This window comes from Pseudozyma hubeiensis (genome assembly GCF_000403515.1).
Source record: "Pseudozyma hubeiensis SY62 DNA, scaffold: PHS66, whole genome shotgun sequence".
NCBI classification, from domain to species: domain Eukaryota; kingdom Fungi; phylum Basidiomycota; class Ustilaginomycetes; order Ustilaginales; family Ustilaginaceae; genus Pseudozyma; species Pseudozyma hubeiensis.
This window is the reverse complement of record NW_012133848.1, coordinates 149591-171841: the sequence shown is the minus strand read 5'-3', so window position 1 is coordinate 171841 and position 22251 is coordinate 149591. Positions and strand designations below refer to the sequence as shown.

Sequence of the window (22251 nt, the reverse complement as noted above, 5' to 3'; positions counted from 1 at the left end):
ATCTCACATGTCACTTTTTTTTTTGACAGGCTCCGTCGGTCCGGGATGATCTACAGCGAGGAGGCGTGTCCGGTCACGCCATTCTCTGAGCTGAAACTCGAAAGATGAGGGGTTGAGGGTGACAAGGATGTCGAAAGCAGGGCGTGGTCAAATCAGGAACGCCCAAGCACAACTGCTGTGTGAGTGCAGCGTAGCGCTCGGCAAGGTTCCGGAAGTATTTCTCGCTCGACTACCGAATCGCAGGAACGGGCGGTGGCGCCATAGACACGTCTCGAACCGGCTGAAAAAAAAAAACCTTGCACTTTTGCAAGAGCAAAATGATCTGCACCAAATCGACTCACATCCAACAACGCGCATACCGAGCCTCGCCATTGGTTCGAAATGTCGTGATTCGATTCCAGACCCCACCGTTAGCGCGCCCACAGTGAGCTCGCATTCTTCTGTCCTCTGCAGCTGACCGTGGACACTTGCCCTTGGTGAGCAAGGACACTTTCATGCATAGGATGGCGCCATGGTTCGGTAACGCTTCTTGTTTCCCGCTTGTCTGTGTCGACGAATGACAATTTTTTGTTGCTCTCCATCCAGCGACTGCCATGTGGTTCTCGTTGGATGAAATCTGCTTCATCAGGAAGAGGTCTCGCCCCCAGACGCCGGAGTGAGATAGATGCGCACGACCCAGACTGAAGATATAATCAATCACTTCTTTCCCCATTCCCTCCCTTTCTTCTCCCTTACCATCCATCATCCCTCCCTAACCCCCCATTCTCCAAGGATCTGTCAATCTCTCTTGACAGGAGGAGAATTCCATCATGTCTTCCGCCAAACAGTCGTTCGAGAACGACGGCATCGCCACCGTCTCCAAGTCGTACCCCGCGGCCGAGGCAGCACCTGCCACTGACGGCGATGCATCCAAGACCGCCTCCATCCAGGAAGCTGGTGACGCCAAGTCCGCCCGCAATGCGTCTCCCTTCGAAGTCCCCGTCGGCCACGCCGGAGTCGGCGCCGTCTCGCGCAAGCTCAGCAGCCGTCACATCCAGATGATCGGTATCGGTGGAGGTATCGGCACTGGTCTCTTTGTCGGCTCCGGTATCGCTCTCGCCAACGCGGGTCCCGTCGGTGTTCTCCTGGCGTACATCATCACCGGTATGATGATCTTTGGTGTCATGGAGGGACTTGCCGAGATGTCTTCCTACCTTCCCGTCAGTGGATCCTTCATGCACTTCGCCTCTCGCTTCGTCGACCCTTCGCTCGGAATGGCTCTCGGCTGGAACTACTGGTGGTGCTACGCCATCGGCTGGGCCTCTGAGCTCTCCGCCGCTTCCGCCGTCATCGGTTACTGGAACGCCGACATCAACATCGCCGCATGGATCTCGATCATGATGGTCGTGGGTGCGGTGCTCAACTTTGCCGGTGTCAACATCTACGGAGAGAGCGAGGTGGTGACTTCGACCATCAAGCTGTTGGCTTTCGTCATGCTCATCATCTTTGGTATCGTGATCGACCTGGGAGGCGGACCCAAGCATGATCGATTGGGTTTTAGGTACTGGAAGGAGCCAGGTGCTTTCAACCAGTACAATGGCATTGGTGGTGCTGAGGGAAGGTTCCTGGGTTTCTTCAGTGCCTTCCTGCAATCTGCCTTCACTTACGTGGGCACGGAGACAGTCGTTCTTGCCGCTGGTGAAGCGAGGAACCCGACGACGCAGATCCCCAAAGCAGCAAAGCGTGTGCTCTACCGCATCCTTTTCTTCTACATTCTGGGCATCGCGATCATGGGACTTATCGTTCCCTACAACGATGCGGGACTCAAAAGCGATGGTTCGTACACCGGAGCCTCCCCCTGGATCGTTGCCATGAACAACGCCGGTGTCCGCGTTTTGCCGCACATCTTCAACGCTGTCGTCCTCATTTCCGCATTCTCCGCCGGATCCTCGTACATCTACGTCGCCAGTCGAACCCTCTACGCCCTGTCGCTCGACCGACAAGCCCCGGCACTCTTCCGACGAGTTGACCGACGAGGCATCCCCTACGTTGCCGTGCTCATCTCGTGGCTCGTCGGAGCGCTCTCCTACCTCGGCATCTCTTCGGGAGGAGGAACCGTCTTCTCCTGGCTCTCCGCATTGTCCGCTGTCGCCGGTCTGTTCGCATGGGGTACCTGCTGCTACGCATACCTGCGCTTCCGCAAAGCCTACTCGCTTCAGGGCTACGACCGAGCAGCGCTCCCCTACCGTGCCCGTCTGCAACCCTACGCCAGCTGGTTCAGCATCATCATGTGCGGCCTCGTGATCCTCTTCAGCGGCTGGAGCGTTTTCTTGAATGGAAACTTTACCGCCTCCGGTTTCCTGACCAACTACTTGGGCATCCCCGTCTTCTTCGTTCCTTGGATCGGATGGAAGCTCTGGCACAAGACAAAGGTGGTCAAGCTGACAGAGGTCGATCTAGACTCGGGCAGGTTGAGGAAGGAAGACGAGCCGGAGGAGAAGGTCCCGAACGGTCCGTGGGAGAGGTTCGTCGCTTGGCTGTTTTAGACAGGCTCCAAAGCTCAATTTGTGGAATCGTGTTACCCCCACACGGAGGTAGACGGGACGAGGCGTCGATCTTGTGCTCCTCGTCACGCAACTCACTTAAAAACGATCTCATCAGGTCACGTCCAGGTTCAACCCTTTATGTTTCTTTTCTGCTCTGTATTAATACCCAGCCTTCAACGTCACCCAGATCTGTCTACTTGTGTGTGCGTGTGCGCTTGTCGCTAGGTGACTGTGCGGGAGAAAACGACCCTGAGTAAGGGAGAAGAACTGAGACAAGGGAAACACGAGGCAGCCCTTTTACTCCCGAGCTTCTCAATTCGAGTCGTTGCTTCCTTCATTCCGCAGGCCACGTGGCGAGTGTGATGGCCGCAAAGGTCACCCTATGTGTGCGGTGTATTCCACGAATCTTCGTTCGCCAAGTTCACACTCTGATCACGCAGGAGAAGGAAATGTCTCGATGGGTACTGTGAATTCCCTGGCTGATTCTCTTTAATCGTGATACCCGCCACCTGACGCTGCGCCAATGTTACTCGGTCCACCAGTGCCAGGAATGCCACTGACCCTCCTTCCCCTGCCCCTTCCCTGACCGGCACCTTGCTTGAGCGATCTGTGAATGTACACGCCCTCCTCATCCCCATCGTCAGCCGCCGGTTCTTCCTCCACGTCGCCTCCGAAGCCTCCGCCCTTGGCAGCCCTAATGTGCTGCCTCGCCGGAGCAACAGCGTATCCGCCACTCAATGCTTCGCCCAGCGCAGCGCTGGAGCTGCTTCCCTGCGGACCCGACACGCCATCCGACCATACACCGAAATCCTGCCCGACGTCCGTATCCGCATACGTCGCTGCTGTGCTCGTGTCTCGATCCTGACTCGGCTCGTCCGACCCCGGCGTCGCGCTGCGTTTCGTCGAATTGTGTCTCGTCCGACCGCCCGACATCAAGCTGCTCTTGCGCTTGCGTAGCGACAGGATCAAAGGCTCCGCTTTGCTCAACGTCCTGACGCGTCGTCCCAACGCCGATGGAGAATCGATCCGAGGTGCACCCAGTGCGGACGTCGTAGCGGAAGCCATGCCCGTGGCAGACTCCAGATCGTCTGGTGCAGTCACGTCCTGTCCACCTTCCTCCATCTTCTGCTGCGGGATGGGTAGCCACAGTTCCGGTAGGATACCCGTGATCGCCGGATGACCGTATCGTCTTCGTCCCGTGTTGAGCACGCCTGGATAGTATCCGGCTCCGGGAGGTTCGCGGTAGTCCGTCTTTGTGTCTCGTTGAGCCACGAACAGCGTTTCGTCCTCTTCGTCGTGACTGTACCTGGCCAGTGCGAGTTTGGTGAATTCGGGATCGATCTTGGAGCTGGCGTCCAGTCCCAGAAGATGTTTGCTTTTGCTGCTGCTGGGTGTCATCGTACCTGATCTTGGCCCACCGCTGTTCGTCGCAGCGACAGCACTCGGATCGTTGCTTACCACTCCGTCTCCCACCTCGGCCCGCGCCACACCCTTCGGTCCGTTCTGCGCCAACTCGGCCACTGCCGGATCCACCTCGCTCTCCTTCAACACCTCGACCACACTACTCAAATTGACGTGCTCCGTCAGCGGCCCAAACGTCGTCTCCAAATGCTGACTGAACCAGAACGTGAAAACGATCAACGGCAACAACCCAGTGCTCATCCACAACTCCTTCCTAACACTGAACAGCGAAAACTGGAAAACGTGGAACAGCACCAAGGCCCAGATGCATCTGGATGCCGAAATCGGCCATGCCTGACCCTGAGACTCGTAGGGCTTGTAGAACACGTACAGCAGCTTGTACTTGTTGACGACGTATGCGATGCCGAAGTAGATCGTACCGAAGATGACGATGAGCGGCGAGACGATCGAGTAGAGGATGCAGAGGGTGAAGATGAGCAGGGCTTGAGGGTAGACGTTTCCCATGGCCAGGGTGGGTGGAGCGTTGAGTTCGGCGAACTCTCTCGGTGTACGTGTCCAGAACACCCGATAGAACGCGCGCAGTATCAGCGTCGGCAACTGGAGCAGCTGCAAAGGCTGCAGCGCTATCCCCTGCAGAATCACGTACGACAGCGAAAAGAACCTCGCCTTGGGCAACGAAGCCGCAAACTTGTCGATCACCCTCATCGGGTTCTCGGCCAACTCTTGCAACACACCCCACGCCGTCGTCGCCACCAAAAAGATGAACACCACCGAAACCATCAAGAAGAGATAGTACTTTTTCAGCAGGCTGTACTCGACCAAACTCCTCGCCTTCAAGCCTTGCAGATAGGAGGAGTACTCCAACACCAACGGCAGCAAGGCATTGAATCCGATGACGACGAGCGAAGGCAGATTGTTCTGCACCAAGGCTCGCAGCCTCTGATCCGTGTCCAGCAGCCTGTCGAGCCAAGGAGCGTACTTCTTGATGGCTCCGGGTGAGACGAAACTCGCGAGGAAGACGAGGGGCGGGATGTAGAACACCAGCACGGCGATCATAAAGATAGTGACGAGAACCTGGCGGACCCGGCGGTCGTTATTGGAGAGGTCGATGTTGGACCAGATGATGTCCCTAGGTTCCTGGGCCATCGAGGTGGAGCAGTAGGCGGGGACGGGGTAGTGCACGGTTTGGGAAGCGATCTGTGCGCTGGCGGCGCTCTGGAAGGTGACGAATCCGACGTTGCCGCCGGGGAAACGCCCGGTCTTGCGTCGACGTCGAACGGCTCGATCTACAGCATTGAATTGACGGGTGAGCTCGTCGATAGCATCTACTTTTTCGCTGAACGGATTCCACCACTGCTTGCGCATCGTTGGCCGCGGGCGGTGCGTTCGGATCGTATCAGCACCGGTAAAGACGACACCGGACGCGGTGACATTGTCACCCAGGAGACGGCTGCTTTCGAGGTCGTCCCTTTGACGAGTCTGGTCGCGCTCACCTTGGTCGACGCTGGTCCTAACCAAGTCGTCTGTGACATCCGAAGACTGCGTATCCTCGTGACTCGCCCCTGCCGCCAGAAGCATGATCTTCTCCGGATCGTACCCATCAGCATCCGTCGGGTTGCCCAGCCAGCTCACCCATGTCTTCTCCAGCTGCTGCAACGCCCTCGACCTCAAATTGAGCAGCCTCGACAGGCCCTCGGTGTTGCGCACCACAGCGGTGGATTCGACGGGCATGTCCATGTTCTCAAAGTACTCTGCCAGCGCCTTTTCGTCGCGCAGATGCGCCGGGAGATCGCGGATCTCGACGGTTCGCGCAGGGATGGATTCGAGGATCTCGAGGATGTAGAGCTGACGGGAGCGGACGAAACGCTGGTAGTTGACCCAGATGGCACGCATGACGAGCGCGGTGAAGAGATAGGTGGAGAGAAGGTGGGTGGCGTGGTAGAGCTGAGCCTGTGCGGGTTTTGCGGGCAGCGGTAGTTGAGGCAAAGGTTCTTCGGGGGTGTCGTGCTTGCTTTTGAGCGATGTGAAGATGAGTTGGGTCCATACACTCGTGACGGTATCTCTTACTCCGAACGGATCCGTGGTGTTGTCCCTATCCTCTGCAGGACTCACGCCGTCCAGCACACCGTTCTGCCAGTAATTCACCGGCATCAGCACCAAAACACTCCAACAGCTCATACCGAAGAAGAGCCAGAAGCCCATCTTGAGAAAGCTCAGCAAGATGGCAGCGTCCATCCCGACCGTTTGCAGTATCCGCAACTCCTCGGTCTTGAGCGTGGGTAGGATCCAGCCGAAGTATCCGACATCGTGACCGTCGTCGAGCGGAGAGAAGCCTTTGAGCTTGGTGCGCGGTGCGAAGAGGGCTGCGTTCCGACGTCGAACGACGACGAAGATGAGGAAGGATAAGAGGCCGATGAAGATGGAGAGGGAGAGCTGCTGAGAGAACCAGGGGCCTTCGAAGGCGCGTTGGTTGGGGAGTGGGATGGCGGGGTTGTCGTCGGAGCCATTGTTGCCCCCGCTGCCGGGGGATGCACTGTCCCAGTCGAAGGTGGTTTGAGCGATGTTTGCTGCAGCAGTTGTGGTAGCTGAGGCGGCTGCAGCTACGACTGAGCGGGTATATGTGTAGAGGTCGAAGGGCAATTGGTGGGTGTCGACGGCGGCGGACATGATTGCGATCCCAAGCGGTGAGGGTGTGGATGGTCGAGGATTGGAGGCGCTCCAAGCACCCAGATGATCAGATGGAAGCCATACGAAGTTCGAAGTAAGTATGGGGTCGGTGAGTTTGTGACGACGTCGCCGATGGTGAGATTGATGGATTTGGTGGAAGGACAAGACAGCGAAGTTGAGGGTCCTGTGAGACAGTAAATTTCATCAGCGAGCACAGCAGCAGCAGCGGCAGCACACCTCCACACAGACACTCAGGCACGCTCTCACGCACACGCAATAGCTACAAAATACACGTTGGAACCAATCAACGCTGCACTCGCTCGTCACAGCTCGTCAGTCATGCCACTGCTTCTCACTCCTCCAGCCTCGCTGTTGGGACCGTTCAGCTCGTACTTGTTTTTCGACTTGCTTGATCCAATCTCTGGAGGTCGTGGCTCTGCAGCGTGTTTCTTTGTGGCATCGAAACCCCTTTCCAAAAAGCGCCGTCAGATGCATGGATGTTCTACATCAATTGCAACTCCGCCTTCAACCCAACCGGACCTGTTAATTTCGAACACTTGCTTTGCAACATATGTGCTCCCCAGCTTCCGGCCCTCCACGTGATGACGCTTTGGTGGAGTGGTTAACACGTATCCCTGCTACTTTTCTTTCCCTTCATTCGGGCAAGTCTGTACAGTCAGCATTTGGTCTCTGCCAAAGAATAGGATATCCTCTCTGAGGGCGTGAGTTCGAATCTCACAGGCGTCGTACTTTTTGCCGCGCATTTTTTGCCATTTTGACACATGGACCTGAAAGCTACGACCCTCAGGATGTCAGAACAACTTTTTGTTTGACGATTGATTGGTGAGGTTGGTGAGATAATGCTGGGAAAAGTTTGGTGTCGAGATGGTGGTTTGCCATTTGGGCGCGTGGATTTTGGTGGGGGAAGTGCGCTTGGGCCTCTTCACATTTCATTTCCCTTGGTCGTGCGTCTGTTGAGCTGCATCGCTGGGCCGCGGACCTCTTGACGGAGGTGCGTCCGTGTGTCGTGTCCGTGGTCTTGCGAATAATGTCGGGCCCTTGTGAGCACGGCAGAGACGCAAGAGAGCCGCAAGTCGCTCTACACACATCGCGATGACTTTTCGTGGCATGATTAAAGGGTTGGCTTTTCTGTCTGAATCTCCTTACCGACAAGAATCTGCTGTTGGTTGGCGGCAGCTGCAGTCTCCCTCACAAGAGCAAATCAGCAGCCTCCTGATCGTCTGCTGCTGAAGGTAAAGTTCCCTCTGTGGCTCCTCGAGATGAGCCTTGCATGCGCAAAGTAAGCTCTACGAACCATTCGCAGCAAGAAGGGGAGGTTGTGGTTCCGGTTCACTTCCGGGACGATTCTGATGGGAGTTGTTAGATCGTTGCGAAGCCCTGCGTACGGTGTGGAGGCTTGTTCTTTCAAGGACCACGATTCAACTCAGCTTGCTGCTCGTCTCGACGACCCTCACACTCCCTCACCTTCACTCCTTGTTCGCTGCACCTCCCGACCGCAGCACACAACAGATCGACCAAGGCAACTGTTCCTTGTAGCGGCTGCCGTCCTCACAGCTGAAGTCCACTATCCGGCGAGATGAAAGCCTACAAGGGCATGCTTTTGACCTGGTAAGTTGATCGCTTTTCCTCCCTCCGTCTCCCTCTCTACGCACCCTTTTCACTAACCTATTCTACTCTCGCTTCTCCCACCTGATCTCTGATGCTAGTGATGCAGCGGTGAAACAACTCATACTGTCGCTGGACGAACGAAATCGATTCATCATCATGGATCTCGACGATACCCATCTGCTCGTTTCACCGGATAGAGTGGATTGGTTGAGATCCGAACTCGAGATCGAAGTGAGTGTTTCTCTCAACCCATCGCAAACGGAGAAGGACTTAAGGTCTGACGTTTTCTCTCTCACAAAACAGCTCGAAAAGAACACTTATACCCTGGAAGCATAACATCCGCATCGAACACCACTGCACGATACACTTCTTCCCCCTAAACAACCACCACCCATGGAATCCTTCGAACCAACAAATTCTAACTCATATACCCGCTCACACCGATTGCACGACCAATGTCAATCGCCAACGTCAACTCATCTCGACCCGTATCACACAGCACAGACGCGTTCAACATGGGTTGATGAAAGATGAGGATTATGATGAGCGTAGGAATCGTTGAAAGCGGAATCGAGGATGAATGATGAGGATTGTGATGAGTGTAGGAATCGTGAAAGGCGTGATCGAGGATGATTGATGAAGATGAATAGAACGAGAGAAGAGTAGGAGGGAGCATAGGATGAAGGATGAGGATGCGAGATGGGATGGTAGAGTTAGATGACAGGTGTTCGGAGGGTGGGTCAATGTGTTACGGGATGTGCGGTGTGATGATGAGCGTAAGGGGTTGCGAGTGATGTATGGAGTGACAAGGGTGGAGTGCTTGCTGTGACAAGCTGTGCTGCCCGCGACTCGAACAGAGATGCGTGAGAAGAGCAAGCGAAGGATATGTGGGTGTGAGGTGAGAAAGGGCAAAGCATAGGAGCGTTAAGATCGTGACGCTGCTCTACGATTTGCAGAGGAAGGAAACTGTAGTACTCTCTGGGGCGATGCCACTGGCGAATCGATAGAGAATCAAAGGGGCATCTCGACGGTCGAGATGATGTACGCGTCTCGACAGCGCGAATTTCTGCGACGCCGGCGCATCATCCGCTCTACTGCGCCGGAGCTCCACCCTGCGGTCCGCCTCGTCTTCCGCCGCCGCCACCTCCACCACCACGATGTCTGTGCGGCACGGTATTGCTAAAGTTCTGATTCTGCGGAATCTGGGACGCGTGCATAGCCTGCTGACCTGGCGGAATGACCGGCCTGCCCTCCTGCCTGTTGCCGTTGCCGTTCTTACCCTCCGCCTCCTGGATGAGCGAAGGGGCGACATACAGCCTCTTGTCAATGTTGCTAGGGATGGGCTGGATCTCGGTACCCAGCTCCTGCTCGATCCTGTAAAGGTTGAATCGATCCTCGTACGTGATCAGGTTGATGGCGAGACCCAAGTGACCGAAACGACCGGAACGACCGATTCGGTGGAGGTAGGTCTCGGCGTTCTTGGGGAAGTCAAAGTTGATGACCACGTTGACGGCTTGGATGTCGATACCTCGCGTCAAGAGATCGGAGCAGACCAAGTTACGGCAGGCGCCGTTCCTGAAATCGTGGAAAACCCTGTTTCGATGCGCCTGGAGCATTTTTGCGTGCGAGTAGAAGCAGCTGTATCCGAGCTCGGTGATCTTTTTGGCCAACAGCTCGACACGGTTGGTCGAGTTGCAAAAGATGATGGACTGGTTGATCTGGAGTTTGGAGAATAGCGTGTTGAGACAGTGCACCTTTTGACGCTCCTCGACAAAAGCGTAGTACTGGGTGACACCGCGAAGGGTGAGCTCGTCCATGAGGTTGATCTCGTAGGGCTTGACCATGTTGCGATCCTTAAAGTCCTTGACGATGAGCGGGAACGTGGCCGAGAAGAGCATGACCTGCCTCTCCTTGGGGAGGAAGCTGAGCAGCTGCTCCATGACGGGGGTGAATTCGGGGGATAGAAGCTTGTCGGCTTCGTCCATGACAAAGGTGGTGCACTGGCTGAGGTCGGCGACGCCCTTGCCGGCCAAATCGAGGATACGGCCAGGAGTTCCGACGAGCATGTGGACGGTCTGTCCGAGACGCAGGATGTCGTCGCGAAGCGTGGTACCACCGGTGGTGACCATGACCTCGACGCCGAGGTGCTTTCCGAGGGTCTTTGCGACCTGACTTGTTTGGAGAGCGAGCTCACGGGTAGGGACGAGGAGGACGGCCTGGATCTTGTTCTTCTTGGTGTTGAGCTTCTCTAGCGATGGGATGACGTAGGCGGCGGTCTTTCCAGTGCCGTTCTTGGCACGCGCAAGGATGTCTCGACCGGTGAGCGCGATAGGGATGGCTTCTTCTTGGATGGGAGAGGGACGTTCGAAACCAGCTTCAAAGATGCCCATGAGGAGTTCGCGTTTGAGGAAGTAGTCTTCGAATTCGTTGCCCTTTGTATTGAGGACATCCTCGGTCTGGGGACGCTCATCTTTGGAAAGCTTGGAGGTAATCTGCTGCTTCCAAGCGCCTTCAGATTGGCCTTGCGCTGGTCCTGACGCTGACATTGCTGTGTGTGGGTATGAGCTGTGGGCTGGTGTAGGAGGCGAGGTTGGGATTGTAGTTAGGTCTGGATGTCAAGACTTGTGGTGCAGCGGCTGTGTGGTAGTTGGGGCCGGAGTAGTGCGACAACGCTCGGGTTGCGTTTGACGATCGATGCGAGAGAGCTGCGTATACGTCGACGGGAAGAATGGAAAAGCCTCACGGTGCGCAGATATTTGTAGGCAACGAGGGCAGATGGAAGACAGCAAGTAGGAATGCTTTCGTGCTGGATGAAGGACGGCGACGCTCAGATTATGGACTTGCGGGAGCTGATTATTGATGGCAGTGGGCAGGTACTGTGCAGTCGAAGCGATTGCGTTCGTGGCAGGCCGTTGCAAGGTTGATTTCAGCTATGGTAGCTTCAAGAAGCGAGTATTGGCGACCGATTTGGACGGTTGGAATGTCTTTGTTGAAAGTCGCACGCAGCTTGTGATAGATTTGGTGAGCAGATGCGATATTTGAGGTGTGCTTGCGATAGTGAAGCTGCGTGACAAGATAGAGAGATGATGGGGAGATGAGGGAGATGATGGAAGTGTTGGAGAAGTGAATGATGAACAGCGCATCGACGCTTTACGCTTTGTGCCATTTTCGATGGCCAATTCGGAGTTGGCCCGATCTCAGCCAGGTGACTGTGCTGCTGCCTCGATTTTCGCTCATTTTCCTCTTTCGCGCTGTGCATCTCGAGAAGCGCTTGCGATCAGCGTTTGCGCTTGTCACGGCCGAGATGCAAGCTAAACCGAGATCTTCCTGGCTGCTGCTGCTCAGTCTCAGTCGACTCCACCTCGCATTGTCACTTTTTGACAGCTTGACGCCTCTCCTCCCACCACCAACCTCGATACACTTCTATCACTCGTCACGTTGTCACCATGTCGGCTGTTGCTGCCAGGTATGCAGCTCTCTCTGCTGGCGCTTCGTCGTCTCGCACAGCCATGATGCTGCCGTCGGCCGCTCGCTCGCTCTCCACCACTTCGAGTACACGCAGCACCAACACCTACTCTGGCGCATTCAAAGCCACTCCTCCAACTTCGTTCTCCGCTACCTCTCCATCAGCATCCTCCTCATCACCCTCCCCTACGACGGAACAGATCGTCCCCCACCTCAGCTGGGACAAGTACCTTCAACTGCGCAGATCTCGTCGTCTAGCCGGCATGGTCACCACCATCCCCACCACCTTCCTCGCCGGCGCTGCTGCCGGCTCCTACTTCCTCACCCTCGAACTCGATCCCACCAACACCATCGCCGGTCTCGATCCCGTCTACATCAATGCCGGTCTCACGCTCGCCAGCGCCGGTCTCGGATGGCTTGTGGGTCCTACGGTAGGGAGTTCCATGTGGAGCTTGCTCCATCGAAGCAATGCCACGCAGATCGCGCAGAAGGATCACGACTTTTACGAACACATCAAGCGGAACAGGGTGGACCCCACAAGACAATCGGTACAAAACCCAGTGCCAGATTACTATGGAGAAAAGATCGGTAGCATCAAGCAGTACCGGCAGTGGTTGAGGGATCAAGCTGCTTTCCGCAGAAAGGCTGCTCATGGTCTTGAGCAAGATGCGTGAGCCGGTAATGCAGTTGTACAAGGAAAACAAACGCCATCAATCATAAAATGAATGCTGCTTTGTCGTCGACTGACATTGTCATGCATGATGTGAATGTGTACACGGACAGCATTGGCATAGATGAAAGTCTAATGGCGACTCTTGTTGTCCTTCCTGATCCTACCCTCCTCGAACAGGTGTCTGGGTCGGAAAGGCCATTTCTCGAACATCCTCGCGAGACAAGCCCACTGGGCGTTCGTCAGATCGCTCACGATCTCGTCCGGTCTGATCACCTCTTCCTCCCTGATCAGACCTTTTTCCACCTGTTCTCGACTGGTCATCTTGAGTACATTCTGTCCACCAGGAGCGACGTGTGTCAGAGCTTCGGCGACGGGTTTGGTGCGCAGGATGAACAAGTTTCGGGTGATGAATTCGAACGCTTCGATCTCGGTCGGTTTGATGAGAGGATTTGCTTTGGGTGTGACCGTCATCATGACCATTCCTGTGCGTGTAAGACCGGTGGAAGGGTTGCTGTTGGGGATGATGGATGAACCGGATACCGTGACGCGTGGACCGACGCTCATGGTGGGTGGGAAAAAGTGATGTGTGTGTGGAGCGAGATCGTGTGCGTACCGATGAACTTGGATGTCCGCTAGACACTGGACGGTGGTACCCAGCTTACCGCGCGAAACCTTGTCACCCGCTTCGGCGACACTACGTTTCGCTAGCGACTCACCGCAGACGAAACCGAGCTGGATTCGTCCGTGTCGAAACAGCCAGCTGCGACTTGCGATGGCTGTGATGATCTGCGCAAACAGCTGCTCACCGTACACGGTGTTGGGAAGCTGCGCGAAGAAGATCATGGGCGAGAGCTTCTGCCAGCTCGCATCCGAGTGGTCGGCAGCGACAAATTGGTCCGTGGTGAAATCGACTGGCTTTCCCTCCGACGTGAGGACACGTCCGTTGAGATGCGCCAGTTTATCTGAGGTTACGAGATCGTTGTACGTCTCCCACATGTACGCCGACGATTCCAGCGTGTCCAGCCTTGAACCTGCACCGGCCTGCTTCTCCTCGAGCTGCGATCGCAGCAGCTCGATTCGTTTGAAGTAGCAAGGTGCTCCTTCCAGTGCGATCACCTTCTCCACCTCATCCAGCTTGAGCAGCTCGCTGGCAAACGTCCCTGGTCCAGGGTACCCTTCGATGATGGTGACCTTTTTGCCGTTGCGTTCCGGATCCGTAATGCCGAGGTGCGAGATGATGTCCTTGATGGTGGATCGATTGCTGACAAAGTATCGGTAGCTGGTCTCGTGCTGCTTCGAGACTGGGAACTCCGTCTTCCACTCGTCGCGTGGTGGAAGGTGATCGTAGGACATGTGTACGAGAAGCTCCTGCATCACTTTGGTGCTGAGAGGTTGTTCGGCCTGAGTCGGCGCTGGAGCTGGAGCTGCGGGTGCGGCTGGTGCTGCGGCTGCGGTACGTTGGGTTCGGCGCTCCTCTGCTTCTTTTAGAGCTTCTCGAGATTTGTTTGAAGGTCGTCCTCTGCCTCGCTTTGGAAGTGATACGGTTTCAGGCTCCGGCGCAGGAGCAACAGATCCGCCGAGCGCTGTCCTCGTCCTCTTCTGGCTGCGAATGGGAACGCCAAATGCAAGTTTGGCCAATTGAGCCGCCTGAATCTCCTCCCTCGACCGACGCCTACGCTTCGGTTTCTCAGGCTTGACTTCTGCATCATCCTTCGTGGACGAGGGTGTAGATGTAGATGATGAGGCTAAGGTAGTGCTCAACTTGAAACCTCTTGAAGATGACGCTGCATGCGAGGGACCGGGGAGTATCCGTCTCGAGGCGGCTGGTAATGTGGCAGCAGTTCTGAAGGTCGCTGCAAGCTGAGCGATAGATACGGCGCTTGTCCTTGCTATTGACGCCATCTTGACAACACGCTGCTCAGGGCTGAGAGCGAAGCGAGATGTGGCACGAAGTCTGTTCTTCCAAGGTCGACAGGTGTATGGTAGCCAAACGCTTTCTTCTTGTTTGGAAGTTTGTTTCTCCACACACTTTTCAGAAAAAATAAAGTTCGGGAGACGGAGCTTGTGCTCAAGGTGCAGCGTGGTTGGACCCTCTTGGTTCGACACAACCCGACTCAGCTTTCAACATCTTCTCGTCAAGGCCCCCATCCGAAATCTGTCCCCCGCAACAAGCGCTCGGCTACTGAAGAGAGAAGCTTGACGCCATGTCGTCCTCCTTCGGCGAGATGGACGACTCGTTCCGCGTCCTCTCCCTGCCACCTACAGCCACCGAGGCAGAGATCAAAAAGGCGTACCGCAAGCTCTCATTACGCTACCACCCGGATAAAGCTGGCAAGGATGTCGATCCCATCAAAGCTGCAGCTCGCTTTCACGAGATCAATCTCGCCTACGAGACGCTCATGGATCCTGCGGCGCGCGCGCGAGCAGTACAGAGAAACGCTGAGGATGCAGCCAAGCGAGAAAGACAAGAACAGTATCAAGGCAGGCGTCGTCAGATGGCAGACGAGCTCGAGAGGAACGAGCAGCAGGCGTTGAGAAAACGTCAAGATGCTGACAAAGCGGCGAGAGAACGTATCGCCAAGATCGCCGAGCTGCAAGCAGAGTCGCGCCGGTTGATAAAACGCAAGCAGCAGGAGGCGGACGACAAGACACGGCAGACGAATGAGGCTGCAGCGGAGAAGAGGAGCAAGGAAGAAGAGCGCGCCAAAGCCGAGATCGAGCCGGAGCTGCATCCGTTGGACAAGACCGTGAGGGTGCAGTTCCCCACCTCACAGCTGCCGCAGCTGACAGCGAGCGCCTCAGGATCACTCGCAGCACCAAGCGACCCACTCACGACACCCTTGGCCAAGACGTTGCAGAGTCAATTTGGAGAGCTAGAGCATCTGCAATTTCAGCTTCCAGCGTCCGGCAAGAAGATCAAGAGGGAGCTGATGGCGCTTGCCACTTTTAAGACGCTTGCCAGCGCGTGGCAAGCAGTGGCGACGGGAGGCGAGATGCGATGCACCGGTTTGCTCGAGGAATGCTTCATCGGCTGGGCCCAATACACGAGAAACAGCGAGACGAAGGAAAAGGTCTACGTCGAGCCCAAGAGGGTGTCGTGGTACAAACAACGTGGTATTCTGCGACCCAGCGACATCGGACGAGTTCGACCGACTGTCATGCCACTTGATGACGCTCGAATGGACCACACGCCACAAGAGTCGTCATCCACATCGGCCGTCTACTCAAAAGCATACGAAGACCGCACATTGCAACGACTCAGAGATGCGATACAGAAGTCCTCGCTCCCTCAAGCTCAAGCAGCTCAATGAGCTTGCTCGTCGTGTACCTTCAGCATCCGCATCAATATACCCAGTCATCAGCCAGAGAGCATGCATAGAGGAATGGCCTGCAGTTGATCAGCGCCGTTTGAGTGCGGCGAAGCGTGCTTCTAGTGAGTCGTACTCTTCCTTGTCTGTCTTTTTGCGTGCTGGTGCCGAGTCCTGCTGTGTGGGCTTATCCTGTGCTTTCGCCGTGTCTGCCTTTTCCGCAATCGTCTTAGCAGTGCCCTTTTCTGACTTCGGCCCCGCTTCGGGCTTCCCTTCTGTGTCGTTAGCAGCCTTTTCTCCATCCGCCTCGGTTTGCTCCTCTGCCTCTTCGTCCTCCTCGACTTTGGTCTCTGGCAAGTGAGGGGACGAGAAAGGCACATCGTACGCCTTGCAGATCTCAAAGATGTACAGGTCGACCAGCTTCGCATCCGGTGCCTCCACCAGGAGTTTGTTCATCACGCGCTCTGGCACGCATCCGTCCTTGTTATCCATAATATCCTGCGCAAACTCCCTGCCGAACTTCGCCATAAGCATCTCTCGGAGCACGTGAAGCTCCTTGAGCTCCGTACGTGGTGCAGCATGGATGATGGCGCAGAGTGCTGGCAAGATGCTGATGTCGGCTTCGCGTGTGGGCAGATCGAGTAGCGCAAAGCGTGCGAGCAGCGTCTCGGCGTAGAGCTCCATCAGTTCGAGCAGCTCGAGGTGGATGTCTTCCGAGATGATGCCTTCCGTCTTGATGCGTGCGGTTTCGAGTTTGCCTTTCTCAACCAGAGCAGAGATATCTCGCCGTGCTTGCTTTGCCATCGCTTCCTGTAGAGTGGAGCAGCAATATGTCAGCGAGCTTGCTTTTTGGGATTCAAAACGATGCCGGTCCGGAACGCACCTTCTTCTCCTGGAGCATCTTGCATCGTTGAATAGTGAGCTTGAGCTGCACCTTTGTGCGAGCACCGTTATAGGGTACCATGTCTTTTAAGCTGTTTGATCGAGCCGATTGGGTTGCCCGTGACGTGACGTCGAGTGAACTGTTGAGAGGAGGACGTGATGGAGACAGACGTGGAGGATGATGGCTTCGGCTGTGCGTCCAAGCGTCGCCGGACAATTGGCCGATGCGGGTAAGACAAATGCAAAGACGTTAGACCGAACGTGTGTTTGGATAGCAATTCTGCGCTAAGGTCATTGACGCGTCTCTGTAGGAGCGACGCCACTTTACTCGATGGACAGGCGCCGAAAACGCAGCTCGAGACGCGACTGGCGACGGCGTTGCTGTGCGAACAACACAAAACTCTCGAGTTGATTCTTCCTCTTCTCTTTTGCAAGCTCCTTCCTTTGCTGATCGTCCCATCTCCACTTGCACACTATCCAACTTGACGTGATTGCAACGATGGCTTCTGCTGCTGTCATGCCATCAACATCGGCGCTGCCGCCAGCACGCCCTCCACCGCCGGACATGGACTTGGACGACGACCTTCCGGACAACGCCTTCACGTCCATCGACGAACGTGCCATCGAGATCCGCGATTCGTCGGACCCAATGTCCATGCTCAGCTTCTATCGTCGACTGTTCCCCTGGAAGCAACTCTTCTCCTGGCTGAATCACGACCTCGCCCACATGGCTGCCACCAAGTGCTTCACCCATCGCGAGTTTGCCTTTACGTTGCAGAACGAGGCTTACCTTCGCTACAACTCCTTTTCCTCTGCCGACGAGCTCAAGAAGGAAGTGTGCCGTCTCAACCCGGCGCGTTTCGAGATCGGTCCCGTCTACACCGCCAAGCCGAAGGATCGCAAGACCGTTCAAAAGGCGTCCTTCAAGCCGGTGCAGCGCGAGCTCGTGTTCGATATCGACATGACCGATTACGACGAGGTGCGAACGTGCTGCTCGGGCAAAGGCATCTGCAAGCGCTGCTGGGCCTTCATCGCCGTGGCTGTGCAGGTGCTCGACGAGGCTCTGAGGCAGGACTTTGGCTTCAAGCATCTGCTCTGGGTCTACTCGGGTCGACGTGGTATTCATTGCTGGATCTCGGACAGGGAAGCGTTCCAGCTGGCGGACGATGCACGAAAGGCGATCGTCGGCTGGCTCGAGGTGATCAAGGGAGGGGCCAACCAGGTCAAGAAGGTCGACGCTGGGTGGGCGGGCAGCGCAGGAGGAAGGAGTCTCCATCCGAGCTTGCGGCGCGCCATCGGAGGCGAGGGCAGCGAGAGCGGACCTTTGAAGTTGGCATTCGTCGACACGGTGCTCAAAGACCAGGACTGCTTCCGCTCGCCTGCGCAGTGGGACATTTTGCTGCAATTGCTGCCCTCCTCTGAAACGGAGGCCATCGAAAAGCTGCGCTCCAAATGGGAGCGAGCATCGAGCCGCTCCAGTCTGGACAAGTGGCAGGACGTCATGGAGTGCGCCCAACGAGCGGGCGAGTACAAGAGCGAACGCATCTGGCGTCCTTGCCTCGAAGACATCATCCTGCAGTACACGTACCCACGCATCGATGCAGAGGTTTCCAAGCACCTCAACCACTTGCTCAAGTCGCCATTCGTCGTGCATCCAGCCACGGGCAGGGTGTGCGTGCCTCTCGAGCCGTCCAAGGTGTTTGAATTCGACCCGGAAGCCGGCTGCCCAACGGTGGCACAGCTGCTTCGAGAGTTGAATGCATACGAGGCCGCCCACAAACAGGCCTCACCGGTGGTCAAGAGCAACTACAAGAACGAAGCCTCTCCCGCGGCGGGAACAGCAGGAGGTGAAAACGTCAAGCAGGATTGGGAAAAGACGAGCTTGCGACCGTTTGTGCAGCTGTTCGAGAAGCACTGCAATGCGATCGCCAAGGAGACTCGTGCGTTGAGAAGGGCTCAGCAGGAACAGAACGCAACCGACTTTTAGTCCCCACAGTCGGACAAATCGCTGGCTCCTGTCCCGCAAAAGACGGTCGTTTCAGCTGGCCGTCTTCTATACCCCTGCATCCTGGCACAGCATCGCGTCTCATTCTGTTCTGTATCATAGCCCGTCTTCGATGTTTGCCGCACATTATCTCTTGTTCGTTGATATCAGACATACGTTATGGTGTGCACTTCAAGAGAAAGCGAGGGGAGGACATTTTTGGTGACTGGCAGTGAATTGAAAGCTTTCTCGAGGTGTCGAAGGGAGTGAGCGCTTTAAGCGGCGCGGTCAAAGGGCTCTTAGCGCGTCGGTGTGAGCTTTCTTTTCGGTGCGTCAAAGCGCGACACAAAAGTTGGAAATGCAGGGAAAAAAGAAGCGAAAGCGAGACGCAGTGGAGGGACACAGACCAATTCACACTTTTCTGTCACTCGCGAAGAATGAATGATTCCGTGTCAATCTTACCATCCGCGGCCCCTTCCATCTGGCCGTGCATCCATCACGACCTCGTCCCACTCCTTGGCTCTCCCTTCGACCTTTCGCAATCGCATACACCTTCTTTTTAACTCAGCGTCGCCAGCATCCGCATCCGCACTAGACATCCTACTGTCGACATCCTAGAAAGTGGACCGCATCCGAACTCAGCTTGCTTGCGCGAATTTCATTGAGCTCATCAAGGTCGAGCACTATATGAGGCATCCGTCTTGCTTTCCGCTTACCATCGCATCTAAACTCATACCACCATCATTCGCAAGCTTGGGCGGGAAGCTATCCAGTACAGCGCTGCCGCAAGGTCGATATCTCATCGGTTGAGCTAACTCCACATCGAGCGTGTCTCCGCCTCCGACGACACCGAGGTCGAGTGCGGAGCTGGCGCATGTTGCACGGCATCCTCTCTCGCAGCGGGATCGTTTGCTCAGACCGTGCTCAGTTTTTGCTGCAAGACTCGCTCGACGACGCCTCCGAGACGGAGAGCTCCTTGAACACGGCGCGTTCGGCGCACTCCGCTCGGACCAGCTATGCTGTCTCCACAAGAGGTAGCGGAAGACGAGACCATCTTCCGTCCGGATGGGTTCATCAAGTTTCCGCGCTCGGATGGAGATCCGCTCTACAACCCGCCAAATACCGAAGTGCCTCCCAAATCAGACAAGGAGGTCAACTACTACCATGTCTTCTCGCGCGAGGAGAAGAGGCACGACACCTGGCGTGGTGCACTCGGCGAACAGCTGGCGCAGCACTTTAAGCTCGACACGCTCTCCCGCTCCAAAGCCAAGTGGAAGCTCTACGACTTTCCGGAGAACTACGCCTTCACAGAGCAACGCAAGGGCCCAGCATACGAACCACGCACAGACCCTTACCTGTTCGGCAGCCAAGGGCATCGCTTCCGCTCGACCAGGGAAGCTCTCGAACATTTCATCTGGCTCCTCTCCGATCCAGACATGAACGTCGCCAACTGCCGATGCAAGTACTGCCACAAGGGTCCACGTGCCTCCCCAGGTGGCGATGGTACACCGAAAAAGGCCGGCGTCAAGCGAAAGGGCGAACCGCTCAGCGCATCCAGTGCCGCTCAAGCCGGTCGTCGTGGCAGAAAGTCCCAGAACGGAGATGGTGTCGAGGTGGTGCAGTCACAAACCGCGATCACGGTGCGCGGCGTCGAGATGACTCGGCTCGTACCGGGACACACCATCGCTTCCGTGCCTCAGCGCGACCAGGAGACGTCGCATGCGCTCAAACGGGGTGAAAAGGAACGATTCCGAGTCGGCGAGGTAGCTTGGTGCACGCTCGACGAGCCAGTGGTCGATCCTTCCAATGCGGAAAGGCAGATCAAGATCTGGCCTGTGGTCTTCGTGGACCCCAGCTTGGACTTCAAAACCACGCTCGGCTACGACCCGAACGACGACGACGATAAGCAAAAGTCGAGCCTGGAAGCGGTCTCTGCTCCGAGCAAGCGTGCCGCATCGCCGCGCGCAATGGGTGCTGTCGGTGCGGTGGAGCAGTCCATGGCGTACCATGTGAATCTTTTCGGCACGACGGAGAAGGCAAAGGTATCCGAGGCCTCGTTGACGCCCTTTCTGGCCGGATTCATTCCGGACGGTTCTCTGCTCGAGAGCGATCTGGGTTCGCGCGAAGACCATCAGTGGTTGTTCAGCAATGACGAATTCCCACATCTCAACCTGTCGAGGCAGCCCGGCCTTGCCGCTCCCGATTTCACGAGAGCGATCGTCACGTGGGGTTTCGCCATCGAGGCAGCGGCGGTGCTGCGCAACCTGTACAATGTAACGGACGCGTATTCGGGATCGGATACTCCGCAGGGGGTGTTGCGCGATCTCGGCGGCATAGCAGCTGACGGTGACGCTCAATCGACGCTCGGCATGCGATACTACCAAGGCATCTACTTTGGATTGGAGCGACTATGGGTGGGCGACGTGGTACGACTCAAACTGTCGAGGAGCGACATCAAGAAGCTGCAGCAACAGCTCAACGCAGCGCTGGTGGCAGAGACGCAACCGGGCGCACCGGAAGCCAAAGCGATTGTTCTGGATGAAGAAGGATCGTACGTGCTACAGCTTGCGGCGATCTACGAGGACCCACGCGCACCCAAGACGATCCGTGTTGCGGGCGAGATCTACCAGGTGATGCCGCAGGCCAAGTACAACGCGATCAAAGCCGACGTCGAGGCGAGCATCAAGAAGCTCGAATCGGACGACAGCCTCGACGCGGCTGCCAGGCAGGAAGAAGCCAAGCAGCTCGAAGCTCGCCTTCCCCAACCCAGCATCCTCGCCGGCAAGCCCGGGTTCCCACCCATGCCGCCGCTCCCCGCCGGATTCGTCATGATCTCGCTCAACGATCGCCTCCAGACGCGCATCCCACGCGAGACGACGCTCACCATCAGCCACGTGGCAGGCAGGATGTACCCTTCGCTCGGCATGCATTCCGACGGACCGCGCGTAGCCGAGCAGATCAAGGCGGGACCGACGGATCGGAAGTCGGCGGCGGACGAGGATACGCAGGTGGAGCTGCGCGCGCGGTTGAGCGTGGCAGGTCTGCTGTCGGGATGTGTCAAGGCGATGAGGGGCAATGTGCTTGCGTGGACGCGGACGGCGAGCTTCAAGGCGGCGCTGGCGTTGGCGAAGAAGAAGATGAGTATGATCATTACGGGTGAATTCGACGATTCGGATATGGAGGAGATGCTGGATGCGTCTCCGAGCAAGACGGCGGGTGGTAAGAAGGGGAAGGGTTCCGCCGCGGCGGGGGAGACACCTGCAAAGGCGAGCAATGGGGTTGAGGTGTCGAATGGAGCGACTGCTGCGACCGAGCTCGCGGGCTCAGCAGCGAGCGGCACGAATGCTCAACCAGGAACACTAGCAGCAGCGGCAGATGCGGAAACGGGCGAGACGTCGCAAGACGAGCCACCGCTGGCACCAGGCTGGGTGCCACGAAAGTCGCGAAACCTCGGCAGCTACTACTACGTCCACACCGAGACCAAAAAGACGCAGTGGGAGAGGCCGACGCTGTAATCTTCTTGGCTTTCACCATCGCTCAGCATGTAAACCTTTTAGGCCTGTTTATCGACTTCCATTAAGCCGCCCTCTGTTTCAGTCAAACAGCATTCTTCAAAAGTGCTTAGGAAAGCTGCGAATGCCGCACAGCAACACGTCGAGGCGACCATGTTGATCATCGGGTAAGGGTCTTTTTTTC

The 22251-nt window shown here is 56.5% G+C and overlaps 9 protein-coding genes and 1 non-coding gene across 10 annotated transcripts; 7 read left to right on the top strand and 3 right to left on the bottom strand.

Annotated features, from left to right (window-relative positions):
- Positions 1-809: 809 nt before the first annotated feature.
- Positions 810-2525, top strand: PHSY_006836 (amino acid transporter; the record flags this gene model as incomplete). The annotated part of the gene is made up of 1 exon (XM_012337433.1): positions 810-2525. The coding sequence occupies one exon, from the start codon at positions 810-812 to the stop codon at positions 2523-2525; it is 1716 nt and encodes a 571-aa protein (XP_012192823.1).
- A 193-nt stretch (positions 2526-2718) lies between these two features.
- Positions 2719-10789, bottom strand: PHSY_006835 (hypothetical protein; the record flags this gene model as incomplete). The annotated part of the gene is made up of 4 exons (XM_012337432.1): positions 2719-2774; positions 3119-6798; positions 9191-9404; positions 9472-10789. The coding sequence occupies 4 exons, from the start codon at positions 10787-10789 to the stop codon at positions 2719-2721; spliced, it is 5268 nt and encodes a 1755-aa protein (XP_012192822.1).
- On the top strand, positions 7219-7361 carry PHSY_007667. The gene has a single exon. It is a non-coding gene; the product is annotated as a tRNA-Ser (tRNA).
- A 963-nt stretch (positions 10790-11752) lies between the features above and the next one.
- Positions 11753-12382, top strand: PHSY_006834 (potential mitochondrial protein Fmp16; the record flags this gene model as incomplete). The annotated part of the gene is made up of 1 exon (XM_012337431.1): positions 11753-12382. One exon carries the CDS (start codon positions 11753-11755, stop codon positions 12380-12382), a length of 630 nt encoding a protein of 209 aa, XP_012192821.1.
- Positions 12383-12510: 128 nt separating this feature from the next.
- PHSY_006833 (hypothetical protein) lies at positions 12511-14283 on the bottom strand (the record flags this gene model as incomplete). Its single annotated transcript, XM_012337430.1, has 1 exon — positions 12511-14283. The coding sequence occupies one exon, from the start codon at positions 14281-14283 to the stop codon at positions 12511-12513; it is 1773 nt and encodes a 590-aa protein (XP_012192820.1).
- A 302-nt stretch (positions 14284-14585) lies between these two features.
- On the top strand, positions 14586-15692 carry PHSY_006832 (hypothetical protein; the record flags this gene model as incomplete). Its single annotated transcript, XM_012337429.1, has 1 exon — positions 14586-15692. The coding sequence occupies one exon, from the start codon at positions 14586-14588 to the stop codon at positions 15690-15692; it is 1107 nt and encodes a 368-aa protein (XP_012192819.1).
- An 87-nt stretch (positions 15693-15779) lies between these two features.
- On the bottom strand, positions 15780-16493 carry PHSY_006831 (hypothetical protein; the record flags this gene model as incomplete). Its single annotated transcript, XM_012337428.1, has 1 exon — positions 15780-16493. One exon carries the CDS (start codon positions 16491-16493, stop codon positions 15780-15782), a length of 714 nt encoding a protein of 237 aa, XP_012192818.1.
- A 237-nt stretch (positions 16494-16730) lies between these two features.
- PHSY_006830 (hypothetical protein) lies at positions 16731-17057 on the top strand (the record flags this gene model as incomplete). The annotated part of the gene is made up of 2 exons (XM_012337427.1): positions 16731-16801; positions 16883-17057. The coding sequence occupies 2 exons, from the start codon at positions 16731-16733 to the stop codon at positions 17055-17057; spliced, it is 246 nt and encodes an 81-aa protein (XP_012192817.1).
- A 79-nt stretch (positions 17058-17136) lies between these two features.
- PHSY_006829 (hypothetical protein) lies at positions 17137-18558 on the top strand (the record flags this gene model as incomplete). Its single annotated transcript, XM_012337426.1, has 1 exon — positions 17137-18558. One exon carries the CDS (start codon positions 17137-17139, stop codon positions 18556-18558), a length of 1422 nt encoding a protein of 473 aa, XP_012192816.1.
- Positions 18559-19571: 1013 nt separating this feature from the next.
- Positions 19572-22070, top strand: PHSY_006828 (hypothetical protein; the record flags this gene model as incomplete). Its single annotated transcript, XM_012337425.1, has 1 exon — positions 19572-22070. One exon carries the CDS (start codon positions 19572-19574, stop codon positions 22068-22070), a length of 2499 nt encoding a protein of 832 aa, XP_012192815.1.
- Positions 22071-22251: the final 181 nt, after the last annotated feature.